This window comes from Penicillium psychrosexuale, assembly GCF_028828465.1.
Source record: "Penicillium psychrosexuale strain IBT 29551 chromosome Unknown utg000001l, whole genome shotgun sequence".
In the NCBI taxonomy this organism is placed as follows: domain Eukaryota; kingdom Fungi; phylum Ascomycota; class Eurotiomycetes; order Eurotiales; family Aspergillaceae; genus Penicillium; species Penicillium psychrosexuale.
Genome location: NW_026643186.1, coordinates 1,836,284 through 1,852,268, shown reverse-complemented (window position 1 = coordinate 1,852,268; position 15,985 = coordinate 1,836,284). Strand labels below are relative to the sequence as shown.

General features: G+C 49.7%; 6 protein-coding genes across 6 annotated transcripts; 1 reads left to right on the top strand and 5 right to left on the bottom strand.

Annotated features, from left to right (window-relative positions):
• Nucleotides 1-211: 211 nt before the first annotated feature.
• N7518_000706 (uncharacterized protein) lies at nucleotides 212-1,537 on the bottom strand (the record flags this gene model as incomplete). Its single annotated transcript, XM_057181634.1, has 5 exons — nucleotides 212-484; nucleotides 551-652; nucleotides 692-846; nucleotides 966-1,309; nucleotides 1,365-1,537. The coding sequence occupies 5 exons, from the start codon at nucleotides 1,535-1,537 to the stop codon at nucleotides 212-214; spliced, it is 1,047 nt and encodes a 348-aa protein (XP_057046984.1).
• Nucleotides 1,538-2,358: 821 nt separating this feature from the next.
• Nucleotides 2,359-3,504, bottom strand: N7518_000705 (uncharacterized protein; the record flags this gene model as incomplete). The annotated part of the gene is made up of 1 exon (XM_057181633.1): nucleotides 2,359-3,504. The coding sequence occupies one exon, from the start codon at nucleotides 3,502-3,504 to the stop codon at nucleotides 2,359-2,361; it is 1,146 nt and encodes a 381-aa protein (XP_057046983.1).
• A 391-nt stretch (nucleotides 3,505-3,895) lies between these two features.
• N7518_000704 (uncharacterized protein) lies at nucleotides 3,896-4,796 on the bottom strand (the record flags this gene model as incomplete). Its single annotated transcript, XM_057181632.1, has 2 exons — nucleotides 3,896-4,214; nucleotides 4,273-4,796. 2 exons carry the CDS (start codon nucleotides 4,794-4,796, stop codon nucleotides 3,896-3,898), a joined length of 843 nt encoding a protein of 280 aa, XP_057046982.1.
• Nucleotides 4,797-5,247: 451 nt separating this feature from the next.
• N7518_000703 (putative salicylate hydroxylase) lies at nucleotides 5,248-6,785 on the top strand (the record flags this gene model as incomplete). Its single annotated transcript, XM_057181631.1, has 5 exons — nucleotides 5,248-5,546; nucleotides 5,599-5,765; nucleotides 5,824-6,139; nucleotides 6,196-6,277; nucleotides 6,333-6,785. 5 exons carry the CDS (start codon nucleotides 5,248-5,250, stop codon nucleotides 6,783-6,785), a joined length of 1,317 nt encoding a protein of 438 aa, XP_057046981.1.
• Nucleotides 6,786-7,000: 215 nt separating this feature from the next.
• N7518_000702 (pyridoxamine-phosphate oxidase PDX3) lies at nucleotides 7,001-9,170 on the bottom strand (the record flags this gene model as incomplete). The annotated part of the gene is made up of 6 exons (XM_057181630.1): nucleotides 7,001-7,237; nucleotides 7,342-7,435; nucleotides 7,549-7,722; nucleotides 7,926-8,886; nucleotides 8,908-8,961; nucleotides 8,987-9,170. 6 exons carry the CDS (start codon nucleotides 9,168-9,170, stop codon nucleotides 7,001-7,003), a joined length of 1,704 nt encoding a protein of 567 aa, XP_057046980.1.
• A 537-nt stretch (nucleotides 9,171-9,707) lies between these two features.
• N7518_000701 (pentatricopeptide repeat protein) lies at nucleotides 9,708-13,511 on the bottom strand (the record flags this gene model as incomplete). The annotated part of the gene is made up of 1 exon (XM_057181629.1): nucleotides 9,708-13,511. One exon carries the CDS (start codon nucleotides 13,509-13,511, stop codon nucleotides 9,708-9,710), a length of 3,804 nt encoding a protein of 1,267 aa, XP_057046979.1.
• Nucleotides 13,512-15,985: the final 2,474 nt, after the last annotated feature.

The following is a 15,985-nucleotide window of genomic DNA, read 5'->3' as shown; positions in this document are numbered from 1 at the left end:
TAGGCATTGCTTGTAGATTATTAACATAGAACAGCCTTTTTAATCACCGCATTCGCGGTTAACACTATTTTCATATAATTCATTTCGTTTTTTTGTGTCTTCCGGTGCCTGTCAAGTGCTCATGCAAAGTACAGGAGGGCTGTCTTGATTATGCATTAGGCTTACCCACAAAGCAAAATCAAATCAAAACAGATGCCTAAAAGAACTCCTTTTACCGAAGTGCACCCAACCAAGGGTGTCGCAAGAGGTCCTCAGCGGAAATTCGATCAGTAGGATTGATTTTCATCATCGCGTGCAAAAAGGAGACGAACTCATCCCTGACGCCTTGGTCGAGACCTGGCAGGAATGCTTCCGATGCCAGCCCCGGCCGATTCATTGGCAGCGAGTTCTTGATCCGGCCATTATCATCAAATATGTCCTGAACAATGTCCTTGTTTCCTCTCCCTAAAAGCTCCTTAGGAAATGGCCCGAATAGATCCACAATCTCTCGTAAGTGTTACTTGAGCTCATAATGGCCGTCTGGCGGGGCCGATCCGCTGAACATGCGAACTGCCCGGAAGACCTCGAATACGACACACCCGAGGTTCCACCAGTCGGTGCTCGCGTCCCACGGCGCCTGTATCAGAACTTCGGGAGATCGAAGCGCTACAGGCTGTATATCTCGCTGAGATGTCGGTCTTCAGCTGGAGACGCCCCAGTCTCCAAGGGCGATATCAAATTCAGCAACGCGCGTATTGTCAGTTTCGCTGAAGTAATAGCGGCGTAAGGGGATTGAGGGGACGACTGAGTACTGTTCCTCGGACCGATTCTGTTTGGGAATGGCGACCTCGGCCAGATAACCAGATTCTAAAGGGAAAAATCCCTAAACTTGACGAAAATGTTATCCGGTTTTATATCTGATCGTGGACAAGAAATATTAGCATGTCATATATCATAATGACCAAGGATGAGAGAGCATATCATACCTGTGTGAATAACATGATGTTCGTAAGCAAAATCAAGCGCCAGTAGGAGTTGGATGGTGAACCTGCGCATCACCGAGTTCGGAAATCTACTTTCGATGAACCAAGCGCCGAAGCTCCGTAGCGTTTCGCCCATCAGCTCAAAAACCAAGCAGACGTGAGTTCCGTTAGGTCCGTGGTGCTCAAAGTCATCTAGCAGATGGCAGACGTGGTTGTAACCCAGCTGATTGCGGTCCCCATTCCGGAGATGAGTCAAGATCTCTCGTTCGAAAATGGGGGCTTGCGTGCCATCATAGCACTCGGCGCTGAGCACTTTCAGAGCTCGGAACTCATTTTCAATGCCAGGTCTGTTTGGGTGTGTTATCTCTATTTATTCCCTTTTTCTAAAAAGATTCTACTCACTGTACCGGCTGTAGGTCTCTGACAAGCCAGACTGTCGAATAGACACCATATCCAATCTTATTCAGGACCTTGCACCGGTCTTTGAAGACGTCGTTGATATGAACAGGGTGAAATCCTCCCGGTCGGTACACCTGCATGCCTTCCTCGATATTGTCGTTGGTATTGTCGGGCATCTCGGAGAATAGAACGACGTCCGTAGTGAAGGTGAGAGTTGAAAGGCTAAAGCTCAGCGGGAATCACAGTCGCAGCGGCATACAGTAGTGAAAATATGCAAGTAGACTTGGCTACGAGTCTTATCCCTGGATGGGTTCTCAAGGAGGTCGATTCAGCTCGTCCAAATGAGACTAGCGTGGTTTCTTGGCAGTAAATTCAGCCCAATCGGCCACGAGCCAATAATATACGGATTATGAGGTCAAGTACTACTCAAAACACGCAGGTCCATAGTCCTTTATATTGAAGAGGGGACCCTGCAACGGGGACAGCAGGGGCACCGACAGCCCTGCCTGCGAAATAGGTGTGAGAGCAGAGTCGTCACTGGGAGTAGTAGGGTGCTAGATAGGAGAACACCATGGGGTGACTACTGAGAATGGAAGGTGGTTGAAGGTGTCTGCGTTGGTATCTATGCCTCAAGAGTGCTTTTATATCCACCTGATATATGGCCGCTTAGTCATCCTGCTCTGGAAACCAGGAACTTCAGCGAATAAATACATACAGCTCCTTAAGACCTCGCAAAGGATTATATCCCGACCTCTGTCTTTCTCTTCCCATAAGACAATCATTTCAATCGTATATGTCTGCCACTAGTACAAGAAGAAGAAGGTGTGGGAGTTGCTGTGCGCCTTAGGGATGCAGTTTTTTCTACTCTAGATATCTCTTACAATAATTGGCTAGAACAAAGGGGTAATGATATAGTTTGTTTGACTGTAATTATTCACATTGATATAAAGCCAAACCTGAATAACAAACACATAGAGTGACCTCCGTCTAAGTCGCTCTAGGGCAGCTCTGCAAGGGCAGCCACTCTCTGTAAAACCCTTTGTAAAGCCGGACCCGAGTAGCTGAAGCCCGTATGCTCCGTTTTAACAAAGCAAAATTGGAATGGACGATATAGTCTCTTGTCTAGCGAACTTTCCGCGAGGGAGTATTCTGGAATCTTCCTAAAGTTCAAAAACTCATTCGCTTCAAGTACACTATGCAGAATCACACTGTCAAGCTGGTACGAGCCTCCACCCAACTTGCGGAGAATGGACCGCCAGCCCCCAAGCTCCAGTTCTACAAAAGAAAATGTCACATGGCGAATAGAATCTTGAATACTGTAAAGGAAGATGCCCAAAGCAGCCGAAGATTCGAATGACATTCGCGAGAAAGTCAATTCTTGTAGTTCTGGCAAGCACCCAGCCGACGAAAGCTGGGAGAGAAGGAAAGTTGATTCGCACTTCCAGTTGAAAATGATCGTCAGCTTTTTGAGAGATTTGGCACATTGGATCATTTTCGCCATCCAATGTATAGTCTTGGTCTCGGCATCGGGGATTGCAAAGCACAGTTCCTTGAGGTGGGAAAAGGCCGGGATACCAAAAGTGGCGATATCAAATTGTGTTAACTTATCCTGAAACACTCTGGTTCTGTTTTTCACAATGCTGATTGAGAAATATTCCATCGGAATCTTCTCATTAGCAATGGCTTTGAGAACAAGACCAGTGGCTTCGTCAAGCGTGATGCCATGGCTGTACGCGTACGGTGTTGTATAACTTGAATTGTGCAGCTCGAAAGACCGGCAGTTGGACAGGCGTTTTATCACATCGCACCACGCTTGAATATAGATCCTTTTTGATGTGGCATCAGGGGATAATGGTCCTAGGCAGCCCTTTGAATCCCTGACGATCTCTAGCTTGCGGACACAGGGACGAAACATCTCGTCATTGGCTGCTTCCTCGACCCGGGTAAGTGAATTCGGTGAAAGATCGGTCCTCAATGTGTGTACAAAAGTGTGTGCAAACTGGCGAAGGCTGCTCTGATAAATCGCTCGGCAGGTGAGTCGAAGAGCGCATAGATCAGGAGACTCGGTAAACTTGACAATTTCCGCCACCAGTTCAACTGGGAGAGTATGGAGACCTGACTCGCGCGCTATGTTGGTGCTCATACTGAACCGTGGAGTGGGGGACTTGATAAGAAAAGAAGGAAGAGAGTTGAGATGAGATATAGTTGAATGAAAGAGAATGGTGAGTTGGAAGAGAAGGAAGAGGAGGGTAATTGAAGCTCCGGTCTTGTTTTAGGAACTAGATAGTTTCTCGATAACGGCATAGAAATGCAGTCATCAAGGCCGCTCCCGTTTTGGTATATAGGGCATCATCACAGGTATATATAGCTCCATTACCAAATTATGACATAGGCGGACAATTAAAAAAGAGGGCGGAATAGAAGACGAAATTTGGGGTTATATCAAGCCATATATAGGAATAAAGACCTGCATTATCAGACAGATATGCAGGCAAACATATAAAACAAGCTAGATGAACATAGCCCTTTCCCTGTTATGATTTGATGCCGACATGGTAATACAAAGTGATGAAAGGAAATTGAACAGTCTTTTGTCCACTGTGGAAGGTCCAGTTGGTGAGATCAAGATCTGGCTGATTCAGCAGTTGCCAGGTTTCCTTCGTGGTGCGAGTTCGTAGGCAGGATATAAGCCCATCAACGAAGATAGTCAGAGGCGCTACGGGCAGAATAAATGTGAAAAAGAGATGGACTGGCGAATCCCAGTACCAAACAAGAGTTACAAAGAAAGTCCAAAAGAAGACCAAAGGCGAACATAGACAAGTCCAAAGATCGCGTGATGTGATTTCGAATATGCTGAAGGGGATCGGATTAGCTTATAGAACAAGTTAGTGTTAATAGATTGATAACTTGCATAAACGAATCGGCGGTCTCAATTGCGCTCTTCAGTATTCCTGCTGCATCTTCATCTCCGAAGTGGTGGAAACAAATGTTGAAGATCCGACACTCCTTTTTCGAACTTTCTGCAAATCGAGGAACAGCTCGAGCATCCACCGCACTCTCGATATAAGTGACGTTCTGCTGCTTCTTCGAGATTCGCTCCCACTCTTCAATATGGGGGTAAAGATCGCTCAACACAAAATGAACAGGGCCCTTACCCTCGGATTCGAGCTCTTTATTGAGCTCCGATTCCAGGACTGGGGTAGGCCCACCGGCACCGGCACATATGTCCAAAACTGTGTAAGAGGAAAGATCTTTCAGATGCTCTTTGAACACTGCACAAGCCTGTTTCGCAAGATTTCCATGGCTCCACCCGGGAGCTCGAAGATTCCACAGTTGGGTGAGAACCAGTTGCTCGTGCCGATGAAGCCACGATGGGCACCAATCTTGGTCGCCGATCTCTAGAAGATGTGATCGAGGCCAAGAGAATAGTTGCATTATGTGTGCTTTTAGATATTGCTGAGAAAAGTTGTCTGAACTGAGATAGGCCGCTGACAGGGAAATCGCTCAGTCACGTGCCGGCACACAGACTCTTGGGGACACTTTTCAAGAAAAAAAACACAATGACAACAAAATATACTGAGTTGATAGCTTGTGTCTTTGAAAGGTCGTGTCGTCTTGGATGTTACGTGTGGCTATATCCGGGGCGACCTTGGGATGTTTCCTTGTCAACAATCCACAACTCCTTCACAAAATACATAACTTCTATTCAGTCTTATGACATTGCAACCAACCCATCTTGTCACCCATGAACTGAACCTGAAGTCCTACACATCCATGGATATATTTCTGCACACTAACTGCACGGTGGTCTCAATCGGAATTTCCACTAGTCCTAATTCGGACTCAACGCAGTTCAGGGAACATCACTTTGACATCAACGAAGAACATGAAGGTTGTTATTGTCGGCGGAGGTCTAGGTGGCCTAGCATGTGCAATTGCCTGTCGCCGTGAGGGCATCGACGTGGAAATCCTCGAGCGGTCCCCCGAAGTCCACGAAGTTGGAGCAGGAATCCAAATCCCACCAAACGGCGGTAGGATAATGTGCGACTTTGGCCTGCTTCCCCAACTACTGGAGCAAGGAAGTCAGGTGCAACAAGTAGATTTCCGGAGGTACAAAGATGGTCGTCTTCTGCGATCAATGCCATTTGGGGACGATATCACCGAGGAGTTTGGGGAGCCGTGGATGTACGTGGTTGATTGCCTTGGCGCGATATTGTCAGACTCTTACCCTTCGCAGAATTATTCATCGGGTGGACTATCATCGCATCCTTCTTGATGAGGCAATCCGACTCGGTGCGGTCCTTCAACTGGGGGCAGAAGTAGAGGATATTTACACCGAGCAGCCAGCCGTTCTTCTTGCTGACGGGAGATGCATATCGGCAGATATTGTGATTGGTGCTGACGGTACGTTCATAGATCTTTTGCCGACTATATATTTAACCATCTCTACTGACAAGGAAAGGTCAAATGTCTACGGTCCGAAGGGCTATTCTTGGATCTCCTCATTCTCCAGTCCCCACGGGCGACATGGCCTATCGAGCAACCTTTTCACGAGAGCAGCTAGAGTCTTTGGGTGATGAAAGAGTAAACAAACTGTGTCAGAAAATTGCCGTCACAAGCTGGTTGGGACCGGAGAAGCATACGATTTTCTATCCCCTCCGTGGTGGAAATGAGTTCAACCTTGTTCTCGTGCGGCCCGATACCTTATCATTGGGTTCGCGCAGAGAGCAGGGAGATATTGAGGAGATGCGAGAGAGCTATGCGAACTGGGATGAAACGTAAGGACCCTTGGAATAGTCGACTGCAATTTCCTAATATGAATCTCGCTTTTTAGATTACAAAAGCTGGTTTCGTGTGTGCCATCGGTATATAAATGGAAATTGACACACCTCTCCGAGCTTGAATCGTGGACCAAGGTCGGTACAATACCATGTCCTTCCAATCACGAACTTGCTAACTGGGACTTACTAGGGATCTGTTGCCTTGCTTGGTGATGCCTGCCACCCCACTCTGCCATATCAAGCACAAGGGGCTGCAATGGCTGTCGAAGACGGAGCAGTCATTGGCAAGCTTCTTGGCCTATTGCAGGTTCATTATCTGGATCCTAGAAATTCCGGAAGCGATCCCTCAATATCCACGCGATCTTCAGCTCAAGATCTCACAGCTGCTGTGCTTACTCTCTACGAGAAATGCCGAAAAGCACGCACAGCCCGAAATGTTCAAGGAGCAATCATGAATCGGAAGCTTTTTCACATCCCAGATGGCTTTTTGCAAATGATCCGGGATTTCCTGTTGGGATATGCAGGAGTTACCCGGAAGAGCGATTGGACATGGCTGTCTTCATTTCGACAGGGGCAAACCCTTGGTCTAGATGTGCTGGAGGATTGCCAAAAGGTCTTTGAGGAGTGGAGATTGACACTTTGATTGCACATCATGTGGTGATAGATGGCTATACGTCACTCCTGCATCTATTGCTATACTATAGATCCATTTACAAACCCCATACTCGATATCACTTCCGTACATACTACCAAGCCAAACCAAATCCCATCAACATATCCAAAATCTCTAGATCAATTACAGATTATAGATAGATCCAAACAACCTATATAACACCTAACCTCAAACCCATCCCAAAGCTAAGCCCCTTCCCGCATCCCAACCAAAATACACCCAGCACCCATCATCCCAGCCCCCAACCACCAAAGCCCACCAACCGCCTCTTGAAAAACAACCATTCCCAGCAGCGCCGTCGCCAAGAAATTCGACGCCGTATTCGTGATGGAGACTTTGACCGTCGAGGGGCCAGCCGTTAGCGCGCGCGTGAAGAGTGCCCACATTATTATGTTGCAGAGGACGTTTAAGCCGAGGCAGGCCTGGGTATTGCGTTAGTAACAGAATTACAGTATAACACCCAGTTATACATGTATATTGTAGTAGATGGATAGTCCAGAGACAAAGAGAAGGGGTGTAAACATACACCTCGAGTGAGCATCTCAATCACAGGCGATGACTCCAGACCGAAGAGGTGAGCGAGGGATTGCGCGAAGGCCGTTGTGTGGTCGTCCGTGGTCCTGTGGAACGTTAGCATGGTTCGTGGTTACACGGATCATAGCTTATATAGCTTTTTAGCTTGTATATATAGAGTATTTCTCCGATCTTGTTATAGGGTAGATAATCCACCTACAATTTCGCGAAAACACCGTTCAATGCAGCGAAGGCGCCGCTCGTTATTGCGAGCACGATCCAGGGGGATGTGGAAGACTGAGGGATTGACTGAGGCGTTGAGGTGGACATGGCTGCGGTTGATCTATAACTGTATATCCTGTAGTTTATCAGGCTCTTTTTATAGGCTTGCAGGCTATGTGCAAGTAGCGTAGAACTCAAGGGCTAGGTATTTTGGAGTGACGTTGAAGGAGCTTGCGTGCCAAGACTGATAGTGATAGATAAGAGAGGCTGATATGGATGATCGACGCGAAACATCACGATAGCTCAAGTAGCACTTGTTTGATTAAAACGCCGAGTATAATACCAGTAGATATGCAACTAATCTCTACCCATCACTACGGCGACAGCCTCTGAACTCGCCATTTAGCACCCGCCCCCTCACCCTCAATACGCACATACCGGAATCGATCATGCAAGCGACTCCGCCGTCCTTGCCAGAACTCCACAGACTCCGGCACAAGCCTCACACCACCCCAGAAAGGCGGCAGGGGAATATCTTCAACACCCGCAAACCTCTCCTCCATCTCCTTAACCTTCGACTCCAGTAGCGCACGCCCATCATCAACGTCCGTCTGATCAATATCCGCCGGAACAACCGAGTCTAGCAACTTCGCCACACTCTTCCTTCGCTGATTCTGCTCCATCTGGGCCGGCTCCGCAGACCACAAAACCCTACTCTGCCAACTCGCCCATCCCCCAATCCGACTGCCGCGCTCGCGGGTCCGCCAATACATCTCGCTCTCCTGACGACTAAGCGGCTCAAGCAAGCCCTCAATACGGACCTGACGCTCAACACTCGCCCAGCTGAACGTCAGCGCGGCCCATTTATTTCCCGAGCCGACCTCAGAGGTCACGGTTGGCTGTGAGCCCGGTTCTGGCATGGCGCCCAGTGTATCGGCGCTCTCGCCGAGCCCGAAGACTTGTCCGCCTTTGCCTTCCCTACTACCCCAGTTGCTGTAGACAACCCAGCCGCGCTCGTCGAGTTCTTTCAGGTATACGACGCGTGCGCTGACGCGGCCCGAGGGCAGGGAGGCTGTTGATAGGGTGCATGTTTCTGGGGCGGAGGAGGCTGGGAGCCGCGAGTCGCGGAACCAGTTGTGGAATTGGTAGAGGGGATCTGTGCCGTGGATTTGTGAGATGGTTAGGGGTGGGTTTGTGCCGAACTGGTGTGCGCGTGCGGCGTTCGAGAGGACTTCAGTTTCGGTTGCGGTTTTGTCGGTGGTTGTTGCGGGGATTGCTTGGGGTTGGGCATCTTGGGTGGGCTTGTTGGAGGTTGGTGCAATGTCGCCTGGTGCGACTTTGGGAAATTGATGTTAACTTGAGGTTCGTATGGGTTGGGGAGGGGTTGGTCGGATCTTTTGCAGAGGGATGGCTTGAGATGTAGACTTTGGACTTACAAATTAGCTTCTTTGGACGCCTCCCGGCGTCTGTCTGGCGTTCCTCTTGGGCCATAGTTGGCTTGTTATTGCCGGGTTGGTTGGTTGAGTTGGTTGAGGAATATCGGAGTTGGCGGGGGCGGGGAACGGTGCGGAGGAATGAGTCAACGGGTGAACGGAGAATTAAGGGTAAACAAGTCTGCATTAAAGACGATGAGTGAATGGCATAAGTGTCATACCTCGAATTTAAGAGATTGAAGAAAAGTCCAAGTTGGAAGCTGTGAGTTCCGCAGGAATCCTATAAGATGTTTTCAGCGGAAACTCCCGAGGCGTCATGCCATTCCTTAGAGAAGGCGGAGTACAATAGTTAGTTATAGAAAATCAGACAACATGTTTAACAGTTTAAGTAGTTCACTCTGCTTCATTTTCATTTTCGCGTTTAAACGCGGTGGGAGAGTTGAGATGTCTATGAACAGGAATAATCACAGTGGTATACAGTGCTTCAATGCACGACGCCCTTTTTGATCGCCAAATTAAACGCCGGACCTTCGCTGGATGCCAAAATATATCGTAAATCCAAAAACAAATAATAGATATCCCACCAGGTATATCCAACTGCCGCCCTGCAGACGCCGAACCGGAAATATCCCAACACAGGGATCCAGCCCTGGCAGAGAGGTTGTAGGGGTGCAACACAAACATTAAATGGGTATCACCTGGTCACATACACAGTCAAGAGAAATTAGAGAGACGAAGAAACACCGATGAGATCGATGATCTTGCCGGCCACCGCAGAAGGGTATCCGCGCGACATCATCTCCTGGACGACGGTGGCGGCATTGGCGTGATCATCGGCGCTCAGGAATGCACGAGTCATCGCTTCGTAGGTGCTGGGCTCTCGCTTCTGAATGCCGATGCTGTCGTAGATGGCCTTGGCCTTAGTCACGTTACCCTCGGCGGCCCAGCCGTGGATCAGCGTGTTGGCAATGTAGGCAGTCATCTCAACTTTGCGTGCAAACATGTTCTGGACGACTTCTTCGGTGTCGGTGACACAGTGATTGGCGACCATGGATTCAAAGAGGGCTTGGTAGAGGCATGGCTGGAGGCGCACACGGCGGTCGGAGACAACGGTGTCGAAGACTTTGCGCGCGCCGGCGAGGTCGTGCAGGACGCAGCCCTTCGCGTGCACTAGCGAAGCATAGTGCACGGCATCCGGGTGGTGACCTGCAGCCTTCATGGATTCCAGCACGGCTTCAGCGGCGGCCATATTTACTGGCTCCAGGGAGGCGTGTGCGTCAATGAGAAGCTTGTAGGTGTGCAGGGTGGGTTGGATGTTTCGAGCCTGCATACGCTCGTAGTAGGCCAGAACTTTGCTGATGTCGCGCTTGGTGTTGAGGAAGTACTGGATCATAGAGTTGTAAGGCGCGGGACGCGGCTTGTAGTTGGGCATGGACTCCATCTCTTCGAACATCTCCTCGGCGAAGCGCTCGTCGCTCACACGGCAAAGGGCATTCACAATGGTTCCGTAGGTAACACTTGTCGGACGCACGTTGTTGGCACGCATCTCGGCAAAGTACGCAAGGCAGTCGTCAATGCGGCGGGCCTTGCCCAGCTTGCCGATGAGCGCGTTGTACAGGAAGGAAGTGGGCTCCACGCCTTCAGCGACGGCACGGTGGAAGACCCTGAGGGCCTCGGTAGCCTCGTCGAAGGTCTTGGTAGACTCCTTGAGCGTGGTGATGTACAAGCCGAAAGTGTTGGCCGAGGGTGCGGAACCGAGAGCGAGAAGCTCCTGGTGGTACTGAGCAGCCAGCTTGCGGTCACCTAGGGTGAGGCAAGCAGCAACCATGGCATCAAGAATCGATACCCAGCCGTATTTGACAACGCTGAAGTTCATATCGAGGGGAACATCGGTCCGTGCCATACTGTGAATGTCGTGAGCCAGGGTCATGCGGCCAGCCTTGGCCGCGGCGGTAATCAGTTTAGCATAGGTGATGTAGCGCGGGTGACGACCAATGCGGCGCATGTTGGTCAGACGAGTCAGGGCCTCATTGAGGTGATTCTCGGTGCGCCCGCTAGTCTTCTCAAGCTCCTCTGCGATAATGGCGGATCCGCGGAAATCGGTCGCGTGAGCATAAGGATCAAACGATTCGGGAGCCACAGATGGAGTCGTGATCGAGGTTTCCGCCATGGAGACGGGGCTTTGACGATCCGACGAAAGGAACATCTGAGAAGGCGAAACTGAGGTCTGGGAGCCTGCCTCTAGATAATCTTGCCACTTCTTGACGACATCAGGGCGACTGACAAAGAGCTTGCCAACAGCCTGGTCGATGAGGCCAGTGGTGTAGAGATCCAGAGGGAGAGCAGAAGACAGAGCGACGTCAAGCATGTGCGCAAAGCGAACGAGATGGGCGACATCGAACAACATGGAACCGCTGCTGACCAACATGCCAGCCTGGACTTGGAGTACCAGGGTGAGGTCAGCGGCCTTGAGCTGTGAGATACCGATAGGGCCAAGGTTGGCGACAGCGTGCTCAGCGAGAGGAGACACTAGACCACCATTCTCTAGCATGGACCACAAGAGTGTCATGGATGATTGAGGCGAGAGAACCGCGGTCGATTGCATAAGGACGCGACCAAAGAGATGGAGTGACTCGGTAATCTGTTCTCTGACGAGGTTGGCGACAGCAGCGTGTTGATCTTGGGTGGCGTTGCGGATACGCTTAAACATATTGCGGGCCTGGTGAAGACCTTCCTCGACGTTTCCACTCTTGAGCAAAGCGACCGCATACATAGCTGTCGGCTGGACCAGATCCGGGGTTGCCTGACCCACCGTGTTCAGCATGATCCACAAGGAACGGGCAGCCGAAACATTGCCCCGGCGGACCTGAAGGGCCAGAAGTGAAATGGCTGGGTTCTGTCGTACGTCGGGTGCGGTGGGCAGGCTATCGTAAGCCTCAGAAGCGGTGGGGAGATCGCCCGCATCAGCCGCAGCAATACAGATGCGAGAAATGGCCTGATTCCGGGCTTCATCATGCAACTGATTCTTGGCCTGGTCCAATGCCTTGCTGTAGTCTCCGGTGTTGAGCGAGTGTTGCACAAGTGCATCTTCGACAATCACAGCTTCCACTGCAGACCACCGGTCCTGGCGACCTTCGGTTACCTCGTCGAACGAAGAACGAATACGATCAAGGAACTGCGCGGCACCATCCTCTTTACCACATGACAGGTAAGCACGGATCACAGCAGCATAGACCTGGCTGTCCTGGCGCTGTACGATACTGAAGACGCCACTATCATCGGAGACAGCGAGCCCTCGGTACTCGTTATAACATTCAACGGCACTTCTGAGATCACCAGTGGAAGCAAATGCGGTGATCATGGACGGGAAGATGGTAGCATGTGGAGTCATTTTCTGTGATTCCATATGGGCGTAAATCCGGATCATATCCTCCACCTTACCTTCCTTAGCACAGGCAATGATAAGGTGACGGTATATCTCGAGTGGGAAGACAAGTCGGTTGTGTCGTGCCGTGGCGGTATCAAAGAGTTTGACGGCGATGGACAGGGAAGTATCCTCAGCGAGAAGGTCCCGCTCCAATTCACTCGACTGAAGCATGAACTTGCCAGGCTCTTCCATACCACCGAATCGAACGCGTTCCTGCTCCAATGCCTCCTTGGCCTTGATCATGTCGTGAGCCCGGGTGACCAGAAGCTGAACAAGGGTCTCATAGGTATCTTCATCGGGAATTACCCTTCGACGAAGCATGTCAGAGTAGACATCGAGGGCCTTGGAAATAGCCTGAGCTGCATCAGGATGAAGACGGATGGCAGCGAGCAGCAGGGCATTATATGCCCCGACAGTCGGAGTAAATCCCTCTCGGAGCAGAGTCTCAAACGCAGCGGGGATTTCTGTAAATTTGTTGGAGTTGGCCAATCGCACAATACGATCCGAAGCAATCTGGTTGGCTTCAGAGACAGCTTCCGAAACGACGGCATCCTCAACAGCGGGTTCAGCAATCGCTTCTGCTCCCAGCGCAGCCTCCTCGGCCTGTGCCTGCTCCTCCTGTATTTGAATCTCACGGGCCACAGCCTCCTCCACTTGGGCACTAACATCCTCGTTCACGGCAGCCTTGGTGGGATGAGGAGCTAAATCGGACGCAGCCCGGTCTTCGTGAATGTTGTCAGCATCCTCTGCCGAGGGCTTCCAACCAATACGGCGCTTGAACTCGAACTGGGTCCAATCGCTGTCATCACCGGTCTGCTGGGCGTTCTGCCATGCGGCATAATAGGCAGCTAGACCGAGATCTCCATTTCCAGATCCTCCTTGACTTGTCTTGGCGCCAGCACCGGATGAACTGGACGCATTGGAGAAGGCATTCTGTAATTGGGTTGTGCGGGAGAATTTGGCGGGTTGGGCAGCGAGCGGGTTGAAGGGGGTTGTCGACGCGTATGACTGGGACGCGGCGACTACGGATTGAGCATAGCCATGAGTAAAGGCTTTGGTGAAACTCTGGCGCGCGAGGTGGGTGAATGGTTTGAAGACCATTTATCTGATAGGCAACCTCTTTAGAATAAAGAGGTAATGCTGGACCACAGTCAGTAGGTGTCGATGAATTTCACGTGCTTTTTCTTACCTTGCACTCAAGATAATATCGAAAGTGCAGGTTCATCTGACGACTGCCTGTCGCCAATGAACGCGCAGATGCAAGATTAGGATGATAGTATTAAAAGGACCTGTTGTTGACAGGGCCAAAAATTGGGTGAAAAGGGAGAAAAAGAGAGAAAGAGAGAGAGAATGGAAGCCTGAAAAATAAGAACGAGGGAGGGATACGGGCTTCTGGAAGGAGATGGAGTTTCACAGTGGACCAGCTGGTTAGGGCCGATCTTCTCCGGAGAATCCTCTTCATAGTCCGTACTCCGTTGGATCTACGTAGCTTTTGTGATTGCTCCGCCTTGTTCCTCGGATTTCCTACATGTCTATGTATCCAAGTCCTAGATGTTTGTACTGGTACATTGATGCATTGTATCTGGCATATCAGATCTTCCTTATACCGCGGGGGTTCCCAAACGAGTCGTCTCGAGGATACATCCACTGCAAGTATCCAGCACTCCCATACTACTCCGTAAGCTGAATTCGAACAGATCAGGTGGTAAAAGTAAAAGTACGCGATAGACACCAATCAACATCAAGATATTCGCTTGAAACCTTGGAAAAAGGGTCCCTGGAAGTGAGTCACGTTTTCCTTCCGGTTCTTTTTCTTCTTTCCTTTCCTCGGAACTTCCGCCTCGTCTTCCCCGGCCATTCACCGGCCATTCGGCCTCCCGACTGGCCGACTCGGCTTTAACGGAGAATGACGAAGCGGCAAAATAAAAGTCTGTAGGCGGTCAGCCTGTGATCTGGCCTTTGATTTGATTTGTAACCTGAAACCAACCCGTCGTGAACAGGGGTTTGCCTCACCCTGCGCTCTCCCACATGACATATCGGCTTTATGATTACTGTCTTTGATTCGACATAGTCGACGTCAGTTGGGGGTGGATTGGCTCCTTGTCTGGGTCTGAAAATGCCCAAAATCGGACTTCTTCAGTTGAGATCTCACACGGATCTTACCCGTGGCCAGGCACCTACCAGACTCTGGCCCGGTTCTTAATGGGGTATTTCCCGGAGATAATAACAGTCCTGGTGGACCGATTTTGGGTGATTTTCAGGCTCAAACGAAGAGCTAATCCACCTTCTGAACTTGTCGAGTCTTCCTCGTGGTGCTTATCCTTTATGAGTTGGATTGAGGGTACTTGAAGGTAGTCCACTAAGAATAGTAATAAAGCACACTGCGGTACGCTTTGCATGAACATACTTACTCCCCTAGGCACCACGGTGCGATATGACAGTCTATGTCGGACGACTGGGATATCAACATCCGGCGTTGTTATTGAAGAGTTGCCACGAGGCTTTGCTTGCTTTATCGAAGAGCATGCCAACAAATAAAAACGTGCTTGCTGATGAGGGTTGACGACTCCCCATCGCGGTGCGTACACTTCACCTTCTCACACTAGCCTGGCTAGCATATAATTATTATAGACATCAATACCATCCGAGCCTCTGTGAGAGAGACACATCCCAAAAATAGCCGAGAAATAAAAGGCACCCGTGGCGATCCGGCTGGATCAAACAGCACTTCCAGCGAGGGACGACATGCCCAAATGCTGGACACACCGACTACCGACCAAATTGTCCGGAATGATGAAATATAATTTTTCAAATTGCTAATATCGCTATTAGATCACCTTAACCTCAAATACCGGTGATACCGGCCGGCAGATGCATCCCTGCAAAATCATCAATGTGTTGCGAGTACTACATACAGACTTGCAGTTACCTGGTCATTTCAACCGACAGTCACGAGTGAGAGCTCTATCTAATATGTACTCGCATCATTAAGATAAAATAAGCTACCAGATGCTCTCTATATATATGCGAACACTTCATGATGATACCTAGTGCTAACTAACTCTATAATGAGGCTCTGCTCTACGTTATGAATCGTATGTTGTACGTTGTACACTTTATTTAAACTGCCTCTAGAACTACGAGAAAAGCCAATGTGATGTCAGTGGGTCATACATGTACTGACACTCCACATGGGCGTCGATCGACATCCGTGCGAGTATCGCAGGTGGAGATAAGTGCAGCACAGACTCTGCGGTGCCGTCAGCTGTTTTGCCAATTTTCTCATTCATCCAACGTAGAAAATGTCTGGCTGTGTATACCTACATCGATATAGCAACTATGGCACATCGCCACATGCATCCAGAGAGCTCTGATAATCCCTAGTCTCATCTTGGAAGTTGATTTTATTAGTGAAGATCAAGTATCAACAGTAAAGTCCTCTATACAGTTCACACATATTCCCACTGCCCAGCTATAAAGCCGAAAATGAGAGGAAACATCTAAAAAGTAAATAATAAAAAAGACTACCAAGATACAAAAAAGACTTGTAAAAAGAGTTTCAAAAGACTACTAAA